The sequence below is a fragment of the Phacochoerus africanus genome, chromosome 2 (genome assembly GCF_016906955.1).
Source record: "Phacochoerus africanus isolate WHEZ1 chromosome 2, ROS_Pafr_v1, whole genome shotgun sequence".
NCBI lineage: Eukaryota > Metazoa > Chordata > Mammalia > Artiodactyla > Suidae > Phacochoerus > Phacochoerus africanus.
This window is the reverse complement of record NC_062545.1, coordinates 136,399,471-136,416,446: the sequence shown is the minus strand read 5'-3', so window position 1 is coordinate 136,416,446 and position 16,976 is coordinate 136,399,471. Positions and strand designations below refer to the sequence as shown.

At 38.0% G+C, this 16,976-nt stretch overlaps 1 protein-coding gene across 5 annotated transcripts in view; it reads left to right on the top strand.

The window, feature by feature from the left end:
- The window catches only part of CDIN1 (CDAN1 interacting nuclease 1), a 230,677-nt gene that overhangs the window by 25,599 nt on the left and 188,102 nt on the right, over positions 1-16,976 (top strand). The window contains exon 1 of one of the 5 annotated variants that reach the window (XM_047766777.1): positions 9,601-9,623. The exons of the other annotated variants lie outside the window; for them this stretch is intronic. Coding sequence (XP_047622733.1) covers positions 9,613-9,623 — 11 coding nt within the window. The 5' untranslated portion in view covers positions 9,601-9,612. Of the gene's footprint in view, positions 1-9,600; positions 9,624-16,976 lie in introns of those variants that run through there. 5 annotated transcript variants of the gene reach the window in all.

The window sequence follows — 16,976 nt, the reverse complement described above, 5'->3', positions numbered from 1 at the left end:
AACTTTATAAAATGGAAGATTTTCCTCCCCATGTGACCAATGGCATTTTTTTCCTTCACTATGGTTTAATAATATATAAACAATGCTATTTTAGTTAGTCAGACTCTTAAAAGGTTTTTTTCAAATGCTCCTTGCTCTTTGTAGAAACTCAACTAGCTCATGAAAAACCTAATTCTGTTAAACAGAAAAATTGCATTGTGACTGCTTACCAGATCGAGAGTCAGGTCAATGTGGCATCTGTGCCAGCTGGGATATACAAAGAATAAAGATCATGGCTTCTGCTTGTGGTTAGGGTGTAACTACCATCCATCACCTCAACAGCAGACATCAGATTTGTTCATCGCCTGGTTTCCGAGGTCTGATAATCCCTCAAGAATTTAGAATGTTGTTGACTGTCCCCATTTACACCACTGAAGAAAGAAACTTTGCAACAGGTGCAGCTGTATACTAATTGCAGGGCATGCTTTAATCTGTTCAGAAGGGAGAGTGACTCCAAATTTGGTATCTTAAAGAGTGGAGTGACCTTTTAAAGTCCCAGGATGAGAATTGCCAACAATTGCAACAGGCTAATTATACCCACAAGGAGTTGTGAAGTGCTTTTAAGTTTTCCTGTACACCTAGAAGTTCAGTGAATGGCTTGAAGTCATTAACATATGACAGATGCACTCCCTTTTCGAGGGCTCCTATGATAAGTTTTGATTGTAGAAGTGGGAATTTGACCCGTAGCTTATCACTTGCTTCATTAGCTTGCTTGAGGACAAGGACTTTTTTTTTGACAAGAGTGTTATCTTACCCATGTTCCAGAATTCCATCCGCCTCCTTGTCTCTGAAGATAGTAAGTCACAGCAGATAACCTCAAATGAATTTACAAAGCATACTGTGCATTAGGCAGTCTTCCATACATTTTATATATGAATATATAGGATATTGATATGCTTCATATATATATATTATATAGTATACTTGTAATTGCACCTTATTTGAGTATGTATATTTCAGAAGTCTTGCTTACATTACTTTAGAAAGACTGGCTTTATGTGCTTTCTGTTCTTTTAAGCCAAATACCCTTTCTGGCTCATAAAGAAGACAGGCCGACTTCTACAGTTCAGTGAAGTTACTGCTTTCTGAGGTTGGTGAGAAGAGGGAAAAAAAGTTTGGGTTTTATGCTGGGGGTCTTTGCACCCATGGAGGAAAGCATGCTTCCTAAAGAATGAGCAAATGATAGAGGTTTCCTCCTTGAGGAGATGTGGAAATGGAGCATTCAGGGGCCCCATTGTGTAAACCCTGTGACTGCAGCACGTAAGTGAAATTGCTTTTTATTATTTGGTTGGAAATTTATCCATACAGGATAAGGTTAAAAAGCTTCTGAGTAAATCCAGTCTTGCGTCATCTAATTCTCTCTCACGATATCTCCGTGTTTACCTGCTTATGGTGCTTGTTTCAGTTCCTTACTAAACCATATACGGAAACTTTATTTTAAAATATTTTCTGTTAAATTAAAATCTGTTTACAGAAGTCATTATTCTCTTAACCTCTAAGGGTTATTTGCAGATTTTATATTCCCAATGGGCATAATCATATTTAGCTGTCTTCCTGTCAATTACTAGCAAGCTCTTTTTTGGTACAATTAGGGGGTGGTTAATTTACTCTAAGTACAGTTGCCACCTGTCTAGGGATTAACCCAAAAGGTTGGAAGTCCCAGAGAGATTTTTGAATTTGGGTTTAAAGCAGTAGGAATTAATTTCTTAACCCTCTACTGCCATTTTGGTGGCATTTTCTGGGTTGATCAATGGTCATGGTGACAACAGTTGTTTTCTTGGTCCCTGTGTATTCGGTAGGTTGATAGTCATTGCTACCATTTTTGATGTCACTGGAAATCTGTGAACAGTAGGTGTAATACTGCTTAGTACTTACTGGTTGCAAATGAGCTGGAAGAATCTTCTACACATTTCCATTGTTTCCACTGCTACCTTATCAGATGGTCAGTTGGGTGGGGAATGGCACCCCTCAATGAGGGTAGTTTATGGCTCAGGATTGCATCCATGGAAATGTTCTCATCCTTTCTAGTATCTCAGGGAAATGAAACATAAAGAACAGCAATCATGAGTCCACAGAAGAATTTGAGGACATAATTTTACAGTATTCAAAATAAGCTGTGGGGAAAATAAAATATATTGGTTTAGAGTACATATTTTCCTTAAATGGTTTACAGTACAGTATATGAGAAGATACCTGACTTCTTGTGACTTAATGTACATGTAACTGCATTCTGTCCAGGAACATGGTCTCAGTAGGAGACATGGGCCCATCATCAGGACCATTTCCATGAGATTGGTCTAGATATCTTTTCCTTCTTTTCTCTTCTCTTCTTTCCTTTTATTTCCTTTCTTCCTTTCTAATTTAAAAATTAAATTATCGTATGTCATATAAGTATTAATTTTTTTTAATGGCACCACCTGTGACATATGAAAGTTCATAGGCCAGGGCTTAAATCCCAGCCACAGCTGCAGCAATGTGGGATCCTGTAACCCACTGTGCCAAGCTCTGGATTGAACCCGCACCTCTGAAGCAACCCAAGCCACTGAATTTGGATTCCTAACCCACTGCACCACAGCAGGAACTCCTAAATATTAATTTTTAATTGGAGTTTTTCTTATTGAGATACAGTTCGTATACATAACACCACGCTTTTAAAGTGTACAGTTCAGTACTTTAGAAACCACTGATATTAGTATATCCACGAAGTTACCACCATCACCATTATCTAATTCCAGAACTTTTCATCTCCCATGAAAGAAGCCAGATACCCATTAGCAGTCACTCCTCATTCCTCTTTTTGCTCATCCTAGCCCTACCTAGTCACCCCTTATTCCGCTGTCTCTATAGATTTACTGTCTGAACATTTTATTTAAGTATTATTATATAATATGATGGGCTTCTTTAACTTAGCACAATGTTCTTGAGCTTTGTTTGTGTTGTTGCATTCTTTTTTATTGCTGAATAATCCATTCTGTGACTATACCACATTTTGTTTATCTATCAGTTTGTGAATATTTAGTTGTTTCTACTCTTCAGCTGTTATGAATAATGCTTCTATGAACATTTGTATGTAAGATTTTGTGTCAACATATGTCTTTATTTCTCTTGGGAAGATACCTCGGAATACAATTTCTGGGTGATGCAATTTAACATTTTGAGGAGTAAAATTTCTAGGTAATACTATTTAACATTTTGAGGAACTATCAAACTGTTTTCCAAAGTGTCTGCACCATTTTATATTCCCACCAGCGATATATGAGGTTCTAGTTTCTCAACATCCTTGCCAATTTTTGTATTTTTTTCTTTTTGGTGTGTCTTTTTGATTATAGCCTTCCTGCTGGGTGCTGAGGTATCTTCTTGTGGCCTGGATGTCCCTTTTCTCAGTGACTAAAGATGTTGAAAATCTTTTTCTGTGCTTATTGCCTGTTTCTATATCTTCTTTGGACTAATGTCTAGTACATTCTTGGCCTATTTAGGTTGTCTTTTTATTATTATTGAGTTGTAAGAGTATTACATATTTTTGACACAAGTCCCTTATCAGATGTATATGATTTATATGTATGCCCTTCTAGTCTTTATTGATGGTATACATGAATTATTCTTTTAAAAGGATCTTACTTCCAGAAGGAGGGTATAGGAAGTCCATATAGCAATATCTGTAACCTTTTTGTAAGGAAAATATTACTGCCCTTTCATGAAGTTCTTTTTGTTTGATGAAACATACTGTTTTGGTGAAAGATTTTTTTTTCACATGATATGTTAAATTAAAAAAAAAAAAAAAGTTGGCAAGCCATCTCTTGAATACAGCTTAAAAGATCAGACATGGGTTAATATTTTCCTCTTTTCCTTTGCCTTTTAAAATTATACACATAAATGTATCTTGATTGTATCATCTAAATTAAGTGACAATCTGACATGAGTTATGTTAGTAAAATGCTAAAAATCAAAAAAATTGTGCAAGTCAGTAAAAATATGGTTTAAAAAATAATATAATTATAAAGAATCTAGGCCCTATAAGCTTGAAATTAAAAAACTTGAACTACATTTAATTGCATTTAAAGCGTGATTAATCAGGTTTGGTTTATGAAACGTATTCCTTTAGGTGGGTGTGACAAAGAGTCCAACACCTTTCCTGGGTTACTAGATCCAGGCCTGCAGATCTAAGACACGACTGGAGGTCTGGTTTCCAAAGCCAGTTTTGCAGCTGTCCTGACCCACAGCATGACCCTGGGCAAGTAACTGAACTTTCTTGGAACTCCAGTTTGTCTGGGCAGGAGGCACGGGCTCCTGCTTCTTGCACTGAGATGCTCTGAAGATAAAGGAGGGCTGTGTTAAATCTCTTAAGAGAGATGTAGTGCCCTGCCAATCTGGAGGTTGGCATTTTTGTAAAGATTTGAAAGGAAACTTCTTTTCTTTCTACAGCTGCATGAGCGACACATGGAAGTTCTCCGGCCAGGGGTCAGATCAGAGCTGCAGCTGCCGGCCTACACCACAGCCATGGCAACACCAGATCTGAGCTGCCTCCATGACATGCACTGCAATTTGCAGCAATGTTGGATCCTTAATCCACTGAGCAAGGCCAGAGATCGAACCCACATCCTCTCAGAGACAACATCAGGTCCTTAACCTGCTGAGCCACAATGGGAACTCTGAGATGAAACTTCTGATGATGTCTGGGAGAGAAAAATTAAATGAGAACATCTCCTTTGTCTGGTTATCTGTTGGACCACACCCTAGATCTCTGACTTACTGAGAAGAGCATGTACCCTAGCTCTAGTACCATAGTTACTATGGCTAAAAATTATCTCAGGGGTCTTGAAGAGTGAATATTTTGCCAAAGTCATTTACAAGCAATATCTAGGCAACAGTTTACCAACCATAATTTTCAATCAGTAGGCAGGTATTTGCGTAAAAAACAAAACAGATGACAGCTGCATCAAAGCAAAAGGATAATTGCACATTGAAATGATATTTGACTAAAACAAGGGGGCATGTAAGGAAGCCACTTGAAATTGTAGTATTGGGAAGAAGCAGCTAATTGCTTGCTCCTCTTGTCACTTTGCTTCTTTTAAGTGACTCGAGCAAGGTAGACCCTTAAATTGTGCCTTTATAAATCTTTTCATTTGTGTAATGTGAAAATTATAAATGTGTGATTATCCAGCTTCTTTATCCAGTCTCAGCTGTATAGTATATCATCTCTTTTGGGCAGTTAATGACATCCTGGCTTTTGTGCCATTCATCCTGGGAAATAAATGAATACCTTTCCTTCAATCTCCTTTTCTTTGCTTTCTCTGATGTGGATTGGTGCATATATAACTGTGTGTATAGGAGTGGATGTGCATTTATTTTTACTTTATGTATAAAGCTAATAAGAATAAATGTAGTCTAGGAGTTCCCTGGTGGCTTAACAGTTAAAGACTCAGCTTTGTCATTGCTGTTTCTCTGGTCGCTGCTGTGGCACGGGTTTCAATCCCCAGCCTGGGAACTTCCACATGCAACAAGTGCAGCCTATATATATATATGAAGTGTGGCTTTTGGCAGGATTCTGTTTTGTACATAGTAAGATATCTGGTCTGTTCAGTGGCTACTGTCTTAAGAAAATTAAGTGTCTGCAGAATTGGTGACCTGTTGTTAAGAGAACTTGAAAATCTTTCTAAATGAAAACTTATTCCAGCAGTATCTAATACTGGCAATTTTCCTCTGTTGGATTTTTAGAACTTATTGGCCAACCAGGTCAGACATTATTAAAGTTCAAGGTATCTGGTGGGAAAAGTAATGGTTTTGTGCCACTATGAATTTTAAATGTTGCCATTTTCGTGTGTTATAGCATCATCTGTTCTCATGTTCCATGAAAAACATAGTTTTTAAACCAAATTCAGGGTCAAGGTTACAAGAGCAATGATGCTTCTGACTCATTCTCTTAGAATTATGTTACCCAAATTATCTGTGTACCATTTTGTACCAAGATACTTTTTATCAAGTCATTTGAAAGAACTTACTATAGGAAGACTTTTTTTTTTTTTTTTTGGTCTTTTCACTTAGAAATTTATACAGATATGGTTGGAGAAACTATATTCATTGAACACACTATAGGTACACACTATACTGAAATAGTAAGGAGTTCTTCATTTCTGAGAGTAACAGTGTTTTTTGCTTAGCAGAAGCAATACGCTTTAAATGTAAAACTCTTAGAGAGGCTGAGTCTTACATGCAACATGCCTTTTGAGAGTCCACTCTCCAGCACTACAGATGCTTAATAAATATTTGTTGAATTACTGAATACATGAACTAAACACTTAACAAGAGTGGCTTCTAACTGTGTAGTTACTTAATGTACAAAACTAAGTACTGGATTTAGCGAAGTGAAGAGACACAGAAGTTTTACACAAAATCATCCAGGGTCAGTTGAAGGGATAGTTTACCTACTTCTCTTTTGAGATGAAATGAAGCGTCTAGGTCTCATAAAATAAGAGGCTTTTAAATTTTCTCGGTATTATTTTTATCTCAGAAGAGAAAAGAAAAAAAAAAGCTTTGTGATTTGAGTATCAAATACTCCGTTCCTCAAGATAGTAAATATTATACTAAAGGGAGGGTGTCTTGGAACTGAAAACATCAGAGAAGCCATGTTGGCATTGTTGGTTATTTTAGCAGCTTGGCTTATGATTGTCGAGTTCACTTATAGAGTGTTGTGCTCATGGCAGAAACTGTATTTCCTCCCAGTATCTGTTCTCTCCTTCCATGGCCCTCAATTTGGATCAGGTATATGACATCCCAGAACAGAGGTACCTTCACAGCTTACATGGCCTGGGACTGAGTTCTGGGTGCTGCAGAATAATTACAGGTTTTGTGTGGAGCCTTACTTGAAAGATAGCCTTTGTCTCTCTGCTTCAGGGTCCCTCCTCCTTGATATCTGGAATGCAGAGGCCACTGTCTTCACTTTGAGGGTGAGGCCTGCATCTTCGAGATGGTGGGTGTTGGGCTGGAAGGAGCCTTAGGTGCCCAGGGCTTCCTGGAGCAGAATTGCTTCACTGGAAGAGACACATTTCTGCTCTGTTTAATCCACAGTTATTTTGGATTTTCTATCCCCTGCAGCTGCACCTCACCCCCTGTGATGTGGCCCGAGTATTGTTTTAAGAATATAATTTATCTGAAATTCTAAAGTGTTATACCTATTTCTAATTCTTGAAAAAATTCATTTTGCTGTCCTCTTATTTAGAGGAACACTATTGCTTTAGTGTTTTTGCATTTTCTCTTAAAATGGATATGGTGTTGGGTATGATGTGTGTGCATGTTAATAATGGGAGGAGGAGATTTGCTCTTCATTTAAGTAATAATTTCAAAGGCTGTTGTGTACCAGGCACCGTGGTGAATGTTGATATAAGGTTAAAAAGATATAAAGGTAAAAGGAACCTCTGCCTTCAAGATTTATTTCAGAGTCTAATGGAAAAAGCAAACAAAGAAAAGAAGAATTTATTTATTTATTTATTTATTTTTTTTAGGGCCACAAGTGTGGCATATGGAGTTTCCCAGGCTAGGGGTTGAATCAGAGCTACAGCTGCTGGCCTACACCACAGCCATAGCAATGAAGGATCCAGGCCACATCTGTGACCTACACTGCAGCTCATGGCAATCCTTAACGCACTGAGCAAGGCTAGGGATTAAACCCATATCCTGATGGATCCTAGTTGGGTTTGTTACTGCTGAGCCACAACAGCAACTCCCAAGAAAAATACTTTAAAGTAAAATTCAATATGAGACTTATTTATGGGCTCACTAAATCCAGAAGTCTGAAAGGTTTCATGAACTCTTAGACCAAAGCAATTCTGTTGAGAGCCCTTGAAACAGCAGTGCTAGTCTCCCAAGAGCCAACGAGAGATCCTTCTAAGTAAGTTTTTAAGTGCTTAAAATTAAGATTTTTTAAGTACACAGGCTTGCCCAGCTGATTTGTCTGTGTTTTGGTTTGAAGCCACATGTTTTTCCTCTGATTTTCCTTCCTGGGACATATATTTGTCAGTGTTCTGGTACAGTTCAGTTTTGGTGTAGTCATTTTAAAAATTCACTGGTATCCTCCATATTTTCATTCTAAAAGCAATTCTGAAGGAGAATATTTGCCTTTGTAGTTATTTCAACAGTATATTGGACCACTGAGAGACTATAAAGAGAAACCATCAGAAAAGCATATTGAATGTGGGTATGGAAAAATGTAAACCACGTAATACAGACTCTTCCTTCATGTCATTTCTGGAAGGAAGATGGCACTCTCTTATCCAGAAGGATGAAAGCTGCGTCTTAGACAAGGTAGACAGGGGAACTGGGAGCAGCTGGGTCTCAAGGACTTGGAATTGCAGTAGTGCAGTTTTGAGAGGCTCTATCCTTTAGGAACTGGATGCTTCTGTGTATGTTTTAGTAACTTTTTTTTGAAGTCTGCGTTTTCTAATCTGCAGACAGTAATATTAGTCTTATCTAACTGATACCGAGTATTGTTTTAAGAATATAATTTATCTTAAATTCTAAAGTGTTATACCTATTTTATTCTAATTCCTGAAAAAATTCATTTTGCTGTCCTCTTATTTAGAGAGACGTATTGTTTGGTGTTAGTGTTTCAAAATTGTGGGAAGTATATAATCTCGTATAATTATAATATTTAGGCAAAGCTTTTGTTGACTGACTGAAGTTCAGGGGTTTTTTTTGTTTGTTTGTTTTTTTCCTAAGAGCTTTTAATAAAATTGCTTTGTTGTAGAAATTCATGATACACTAAATGAAATCCTTCAATCTGCTAGATTTAGTGACACCATAAATTAGCCTCATGGTGAATGTATCTTTCTTTTTCCGTTTTCACTGGACACAATTCATTGAAATGATGACTACTCATAAATGGTTAGAATTTTATGTATGGGAAACTCGTGAAGAAAACTTCTTAAAGGTGTTTGTTTCTTTCATCACAGTGTCACCTGCATTTGATTCTTTTCAATCTGCTTAGGCTTAGAGATAGATTTCAGTATACATTCCTTGATGTCTGGGACCTTAGAACTGAGAGTTCATATTCAAAATAGATTTTCCAGCACTTTTACTGTCACATGTAGGTCAAATCTGGACATGATCTAGTTTTCTTCAGTGGAGTGGAGCAGGCTCGTGAGGTGGTTTGGGGGCGCTTGGGCCTGCCTATGGGATTCTCTCCTCTTTGTTAACTTGTTCAAAACAGGTTGAGAGAAAACCAAGGCAGGTGTCTCGCAGGTGGGCCAGTGTAGAGCAGAGAGGTGACTGTGGGGAGCCCAGCATGAGTGACCTCAGTGTTTGTATCAGGGAAAGCAGCCTTGCTGGCTGCTTCTGATCTGCCAAGAGGGTGCAAGCCTTGTGAGGTCATTTTTTTTTTTTTTCGTTTTCTTTTTAGGGCCGCACCTGCAGTATATGGAAGTTCCTAGACTAGTGGTCCAATTGGAGCTGCAGCTGTCAGCCTATGCCACATCCACAGCAACACTGGAACTGAGCTGTATCCCTAATTTGTGTTGCAGCTTGCAGCAATGCCAGATCCTTAACCCACTAAGCGAAACCAAGGATTGAGCCTACATCCTCATGGAGACCAGGTCAGGTTCTTCTTTTTTTTATTTTTTTTAATTTTCCCACTGTACAGCAAGGGGGTCAGGTTATCCTTACATGTATACATTACAATTACATTTTTTCCCCCACCCTTTCTTCTGTTGCAACACGAGTATCTAGACAAAGTTCTCAATGCTATTCAGCAGGATCTCCTTGTAAATCTATTCTAAGTTGTGTCTGATAAGCCCAAGCTCCCGATCCCTCCCACTCCCTCCCTCTCCCATCAGGCAGCCACAAGTCTCTTCTCCAAGTCCATGATTTTCTTTTCTGAGGAGATGTTCCTTTGTGCTGGATATTAGATTCCAGTTAACAGTGATATCATATGGTATTTGTCTTTGTCTTTCTGGCTCATTTCACTCACTATGAAATTCTCTAGCTCCATCCATGTTGCTGCAAATGGCATTATGTCATTCTTTTTGATGGCTGAGTAGTATTCCATTGTGTATATATACCACCTCTTCCGAATCCAATCATCTGTCGATGGACATTTGGGTTGTTTCCATGTCTTGGCTATTGTGAATAGTGCTGCAATGAACATGCGGGTGCACATGTCTCTTTTAAGTAGAGTTTTGTCCGGATAGATGCCCAAGAGTGGGATTGTGGGGTCATGTGGAAGTTCTATGTATAGCTTTCTAAGGTATCTCCAAACTGTTCTCCATAGTGGCTGTACCAGTTTACATTCCCACCAACAGTGCAGGAGGGTTCCCTTTTCTCCACACCCCCTCCAGCACTTGTTATTTGTGGATTTATTAATGATGGCCATTCTGACTCGTGTGAGGTGATATCTCATGGTAGTTTTGATTTGCATTTCTCTTATAACCAGCGATGTTGAGCATTTTTTCATGTGTTTGCTGGCCATCTGTATATCTTCCTTGGAGAAATGTCTATGCAGGTCTTTTGCCCGTTTTTCCATTGATTGATTGGCTTTTTTGCTGTTGGGTTGTATAAGTTGTTTATATATTCTAGAGATTAAGCCCTTGTCCATTGCATCATTTGAAACTGTTTTCTCCCATTCTGTAAGTTGTCTTTTTGTTTTCTTTTTTGGTTTCCTTTGCTGTGCAAAAGCTTTTCAGTTTGATGAGGTCCCATGGGTTTATTTCTGCTCTTATTTCTATTGCTTTGGGAGACTGACCTGAGAAAATATTCATGATGTGGATGTCAGAGAGTGTTTTGCCTATGTTTTCTTCTAGGAGTTTGATGGTGTCTTATCTTACATTTAAGTCTTTAAACCATTTTGAGTTTATTTTTGTGCATGGTGTGAGGGTGCGTTCTCGTTTCATTGCTTTGCATGCAGCTGTCCAGGTTTCCCAGCAATGCTTGCTGAAGAGACTTTCTTGTTCCCATTTGATGTTCTTGCCTCCCTTGTCAAAGATTAATTGACCATAGGTGTCAGGGTTTATTTCTGGGTTCTCTATTCTGTTCCATTGGTCTGTCTGTCTGTTTTGATACCAGTGCCACACTGTTTTGATGACTGTGGCTTTGCAGTATTTCTTGAAGTCTGGGAGAGTTATGCCTCCTGCTTGGTTTTTGTTTCTCAGGATTGCTTTGGCGATTCTGGGTCTTTTGTGGTTCCATATAAATGTTTGGATTGTTTTTTCTAGTTCTGTGAAAAATGTCATGGGTCATTGGATAGGGATTGCATTGAATCTGTAGATTGCTTTGGCTAGGATGGCCATTTTTACAATATTGATTTTCCCAATCCAGGAGCATGGAATATCTTTCCATTTCTTTACATCTTCTTTGATTTCTTTGATTAAAGTTTTATAGTTCTCGGCATATAGGTCCTTTACCTCCTTGGTCAGGTGTATTCCGAGGTATTTGATTTTGTGAGGTGCAATTTTAAAAGGTATCGTATTTTTGTATTCCTTTTCTAATATTTCATTGCTGGTATACAGAAATGCAACTGACTTCTGAATGTTAATCTTATATCCTGCTACTTTGCTGAATTTGTTACTCAGTTCAAGGAGTTTTGGGGTTGAGTCCTTAGGGTTTTCTATGTATAGTATCATGTCATCTGCATACAGTGACAGTTTGATCTCTTCTCTTCCTATATGGATGCCTTTTATTTCTTTTGTTTGTCTAATTGCTGTGGCTAAGACTTCCAAAACTATGTTGAAGAGCAGTTGTGAGAGTGGGCATCCCTGTCTTATTCCAGATTGGAGTGAGAAGGCTTTCAGTTTTTCCCCATTGAGGATTATATTTGCTGTGGGTTTATCATAAATGGCTTTGATTACATTCAGGAATGTTCCCTCTATACCCACTTTGGCAAGGGTCTTGATCATGAATGGATGTTGGACTTTGTCAAATGCTTTTTCTGCATCTATTGAGATGATCATATGATTTTTGACTTTTTTTTTGGTTAATGTGGTGTATGATGCTGATTGATTTGCGTATGTTGACCCATCCTTGTGAACCTGGGATGAACCCAACCTGGTCATGGTGTATAATTTTTTTGGTATGTTGTTGGATTCGGTTGGCTAAGATTTTGTTGAGAATTTTTGCATCTATATTCATCAATGATATTGGGCGATAGTTTTCTTTTTTGGTGGTATCTCTGTCTGGTTTCGGAATGAGGGTGATGGTGGCATCATAGAATGTCTTTGGGAGTATTCCTTCTTCTTCAACCTTTTGAAAGAGTTTAAGGAGGATGGACACCAATTCCTCTTTATATGTTTGATAGAATTTGCCTGTGAAGCCATCTGGTCCTGGACTTTTATTTGTAGGGAGTGATTTTATGCAGGTCAGGTTCTTAACCTACACTGAGCCATAACAGGAACTCTGAGAGGTTACTTTGACAATGTCTTCTCTTAAAATCAGGCTTTTTCTAAAAATTGAGACACGCAGTTCTTTGGAACTGCTGATGCACTGGGCGCACCCAAATATTGGGAAAATCTACTACAATCTAACACAATGTAAGCTGCAGTTCTGGGGAATTAGGGGCATCTGCTATTGCATTTTTTAGTTGGGTGGTATATTTTGAGAACACACACGAAACCCAGTCACGTTTTTAGGATATTGTAGACATGTCAGGGAAAAGGTGCATTTTTCTTTTCTGTGTTTTTATTTCTTACATAAATAATATTAAAACCAGGAAAAAAATAAAGAAATAACCTCTAACCCCGATCTCTTACTCATTTTCAACAATTATGTCTTCTTTAAAGACCTTGACCATATACTTACTTAAAACTCTAATTATAAACATAGTAGAAATATCACTTCAAATTATGGCTAAAACTGCATTCATACACGCCAGTAGTTGCACATGAACTTGACTGGATGATGAATTCAGATCTGCCAAGTTGAACTTTCATGGTGAAAATTGGAAGACTTTTTTCATGTAGGGTCCGTTCTTTTGGCCAGTGTTGCAGTAGGAGTGACCAGTTGTCAGAGGCTCCACTGGTGGAACTCTCATCACCCTGGACAGGGTCATGGGGGTGTCTGTGCTGTCTGAATGGAGCAATCCTGTGGGGTGGTCTGGGCGTGATTCTTAGGTATGAGTCTGAGCCTCAGTTTCTGGTCCTTCAGGCGATTCCGTGAGCTGTCTAACAGTAGTTAGTAATCCCCCTTTCTATTGAAACAAGATTATTTACAACTAAGAATCTTATGATATTGGGGTACTGTTGCTTTTTTCTTTCTTTCTTTTCTTTTTCTTTTTTTTTCCTTTTTTTTTGGTCTTTTTAGGGCTGAACCTCAAGGCATATGGAAGTTCCCAAGCTAGGGGTGGCATAGGAGCTGCCAGCCTATGCCACAGCCATAGCAACGCCAGATCCAAGCTGGGTCTGCACCACAGCTCACAGCAATTCGGATCCTTAACCCACTGAGTGAGGCCAGGGATCGAACCCATGTCCTCATGGATATTGGTTGGCTTTGTTACCACTGAGCCACAACAGAACTCCAGAGTTCTGTCTCTTTAAAGTAGTTTTGTTTGATCGTTTGGATACTGTATTAAGAAAATAGGATTTGAGGACAAACTGTGTTCACATGCTTGCTGTGTTAATTTGGTTAAGATATTCCTCCCTCTCTGTTTCTTAAATACCACTACTACTTTTGTCAGTAGTGACGATAATTAAAATGGTGCTGGCACCTAAGAAGCTTTTCATCAATGTTGCTATCTTTGATATTGTCACCACCATGATCACTGCAATGGTGGGTATTTGTGATGTGGGTATTAATTAGCACTAGTAGAGTTCAACAGAAATGGGGAAGGGTTACAAACTGGATATTCTGACAAAAGTTAGGGTATAACAGAACATAATTGTTTTGTGTGCATAGTCTTAGTGACTGAACTCTGTCTCTGCTCCTCCTCTGGTTTCTCATAAGATATGTAGAGAAGTAGGGAAGGCGTTTACAGCCATTTAAGATTGGTTTTATTAGAGTGGATGACATTAAGTGCCGAGATTAACTGCCAGAAGAATTTGACTGTGAATTGAGAATAAAAGGCTTGTGGTAAGAGTTAAAATTTTGTGTCTAATAAGAGAAGAGCTTAATGCATTCTAAGGCATTCCATTTATTGTTTTAATATTCCCAGCATTTATTATTAAAGTAGGGGTGGTGGTAGAGTAATTATAGTCCTATCATGATGATGATGATGTTTTTAGAGAAGATTGGAAATCCAGGGTTTTTTTTTTTTCCCCCACTAAGTAATGTAGTAGGGAAAATATAGCATCCAAAGCTTCAAATAGTTTGCTGACCTTGTAAGAACACTACTGAGGCTATGTGGAAGTATTCAGGAAGTTACTTTTATGCCAATTCCTGCATTTCCTTGTTAAATTCTTAAATGAAGAACATCAGTTTGGTAATTGGGGGGCTGGGGATATGGGATAAAAGATAGAGAAAGTGTATGAGATTATTAATACCATTATGTTAATATAACTGAAATTTATTTGGGAAGAAAGTGGTAAAGATGATAGTTTGATCTTTATAAGTGATAACCATTATAAAGTCAATCTGGTCAATCATTTTTACTAGTTTTGTGTAAGGTCTCTGTGACCTATTAAATTAAGAAAGATTAGGAGGGAAGAACACATATTTTTGTATAGAAAAGAATATGGAAATGTTTAAATGGTTTTAAATAATCTAAACTTTTTTACTCTGTGAAAAGGTTACAAAAGTAATTGTGTTCATTAGACATAAGACAAGTATCAGTATGGTCACAGATTTACATTAGCCTCTAGATGTTCATTCATTCTCACTTATGATGAGCAAGAGTTGGCAGAATGACTTGGTATTCTAGCAGGATTTCATAAACTGAGGAATTCCCTGAGAAAAGAGGGTCCATTCAAGGCATTTTCTGTAGAAACAAACCAAGAAAATATTTGAAATCCAGAGGGAAAAAAATTGGACAACATGAAGTAAAATTAGTTTGCTTCATTTAATTCAGTGTAAGTAATAAATTAAGCTGATGCATACATATTTTTAGGGTAGAGGGTGGGGAAGTTTTTAGAATCTACTTTCCAAGAAAAAGACTTAGGAAAGAACTTGAGAGCACCTGACCTAGCCCTACAACTTGAAGAATTAGCTAGTTAGCTGGGAATATCGGAGAAGTATGTAATTAATCATTAGTCCTCAAGTCTGGCTTATTGTGAAAGGACCCCAAAAGTATTATTCCTTTTGGGCTGTCATAACAAAATACCATAGACTGGATGGCTTAAATAACAGACATTAGTTTTCCCATAGTCCTGGAGAATGGAAGTTCAAGATTGGGTTGCCAGCATGGTCAGGTCCTCCTGGGGACTCTCTTTCTAGCCTGCAGATGGCCATCTTCTCACCTGTCCTCACTTGGCCTCTCCTTGGTGCATGCAGAGTGATCTCTCTTCTTATAAGGCCACTAATCCCATCATGAGGTCCTCACATTCATGACCTCATCTAACCCTAACCACCTCCCAAAGACCCCTTCTTCAAATACATTGTCATTTGTTTCAGCAGTCAGAGGAAACTAAAGTGCTTTATTTACGGATAGTTAATAAATTTTTAAGTCAAGACTTCAGAGGGTGAAATGAATTCATTTGTTTTTGTTTGTTTGTTTGTTTGTTTGTTTGTTTGTTTGTTTTTGTCTCTTGTCTCTTGTCTTTTCTAGGGCCGTACCCATGGCACATAGAGTTTCCCAGGCTAGTGGTCTAATTGGAGCTGTAGTTGCCAGCCTACACCACAGCCACAGCAACACTGGATCTGAGCCGAGTCTGTGACCTACACCACAGCTCACAGCAACACCAAATCCTTAACCCACTGAGCGAGGCCAGGGATGAACCTGCAACCTCATGGTTCCTGGTTAGATTTGTTAACCATTGAGCCATGACAGCAACGCTTCATTTGGTTTTGATGAGCATCTTTTTTTAAGAAAACTATGTGAAGTGGATCAGAATCCGTAAGATTAATTTGAAGTTGCTGCAAAGAAGGGTGTGGATCCCTGTAGGCCTTCACTAATATACTTATCTCTTTTCCTGGGATTACCTAGTTCAAGACAGAGACTTTTTCATTAAAAAACACAAAACAAAGAAAACCTCTTTCAATACTTGAAGAATTGTGAGGTTGAATATTTATATTTATTACATATTTGCATTTATGTATTTACGTAAATATTTTAAAAAATCAACTTTTCAGGTAAGGTGGTGATTATTTCATTTAAGTAGCAGTCTGTATGAAAAAATAAGGTAATTTGGGGGAGACTGGGATTTCGTCAATGAAATAGTTGTGATGCTAGGCCTATGAAGTGATTATTTAACTTCCAGTGGGGAAAGTGGTACCTTATAAACAATGGTGAATGAAAGGAGTTAATTATTTTCTTCCATGTTCTCATACTGTGGTCTGATTACTTTAAATGTCTAGAAGTCTTAATAAACAATTTAATCACTTTAGCTATTGACCTAAAATAGACCTGCTATATTAGGCCTACATAGAAATGTCCAGTTTCAACAAGTCATTATTATAAGGAACAAAGCACAGTTTTCTGATAAACTATACTAAAAGTTTTATGGCTATAAACAGAGAGAAGTTTTTTGTTTTTGTTTTTTTGTTTTTTTTTTTTTTTAGATATGGGATATGGAAGTTCCCAGGCTAGGGGTTGGAATCAGAGCTAAAGCTGTGAGCCTATGCCACAGCCACAGCAATGCGGGATCCGAGGCACATCTGCAACCTACACCACAGCTCATGGCAATGCTGGATCCTTGACCAACTGAGCAAGGCCAGGGATCAAATACTATTGCTGTATAGTAGAAAAGTGACAGAACTATAACCAGCTATAATTGAAAAAATAAAAATCATTATAAAAAAAAAATAACTGGAAACTGTTGAGGGGAGGGATAAATTGGGAGGATGGGATTAACAGATACACTAATGTGGAT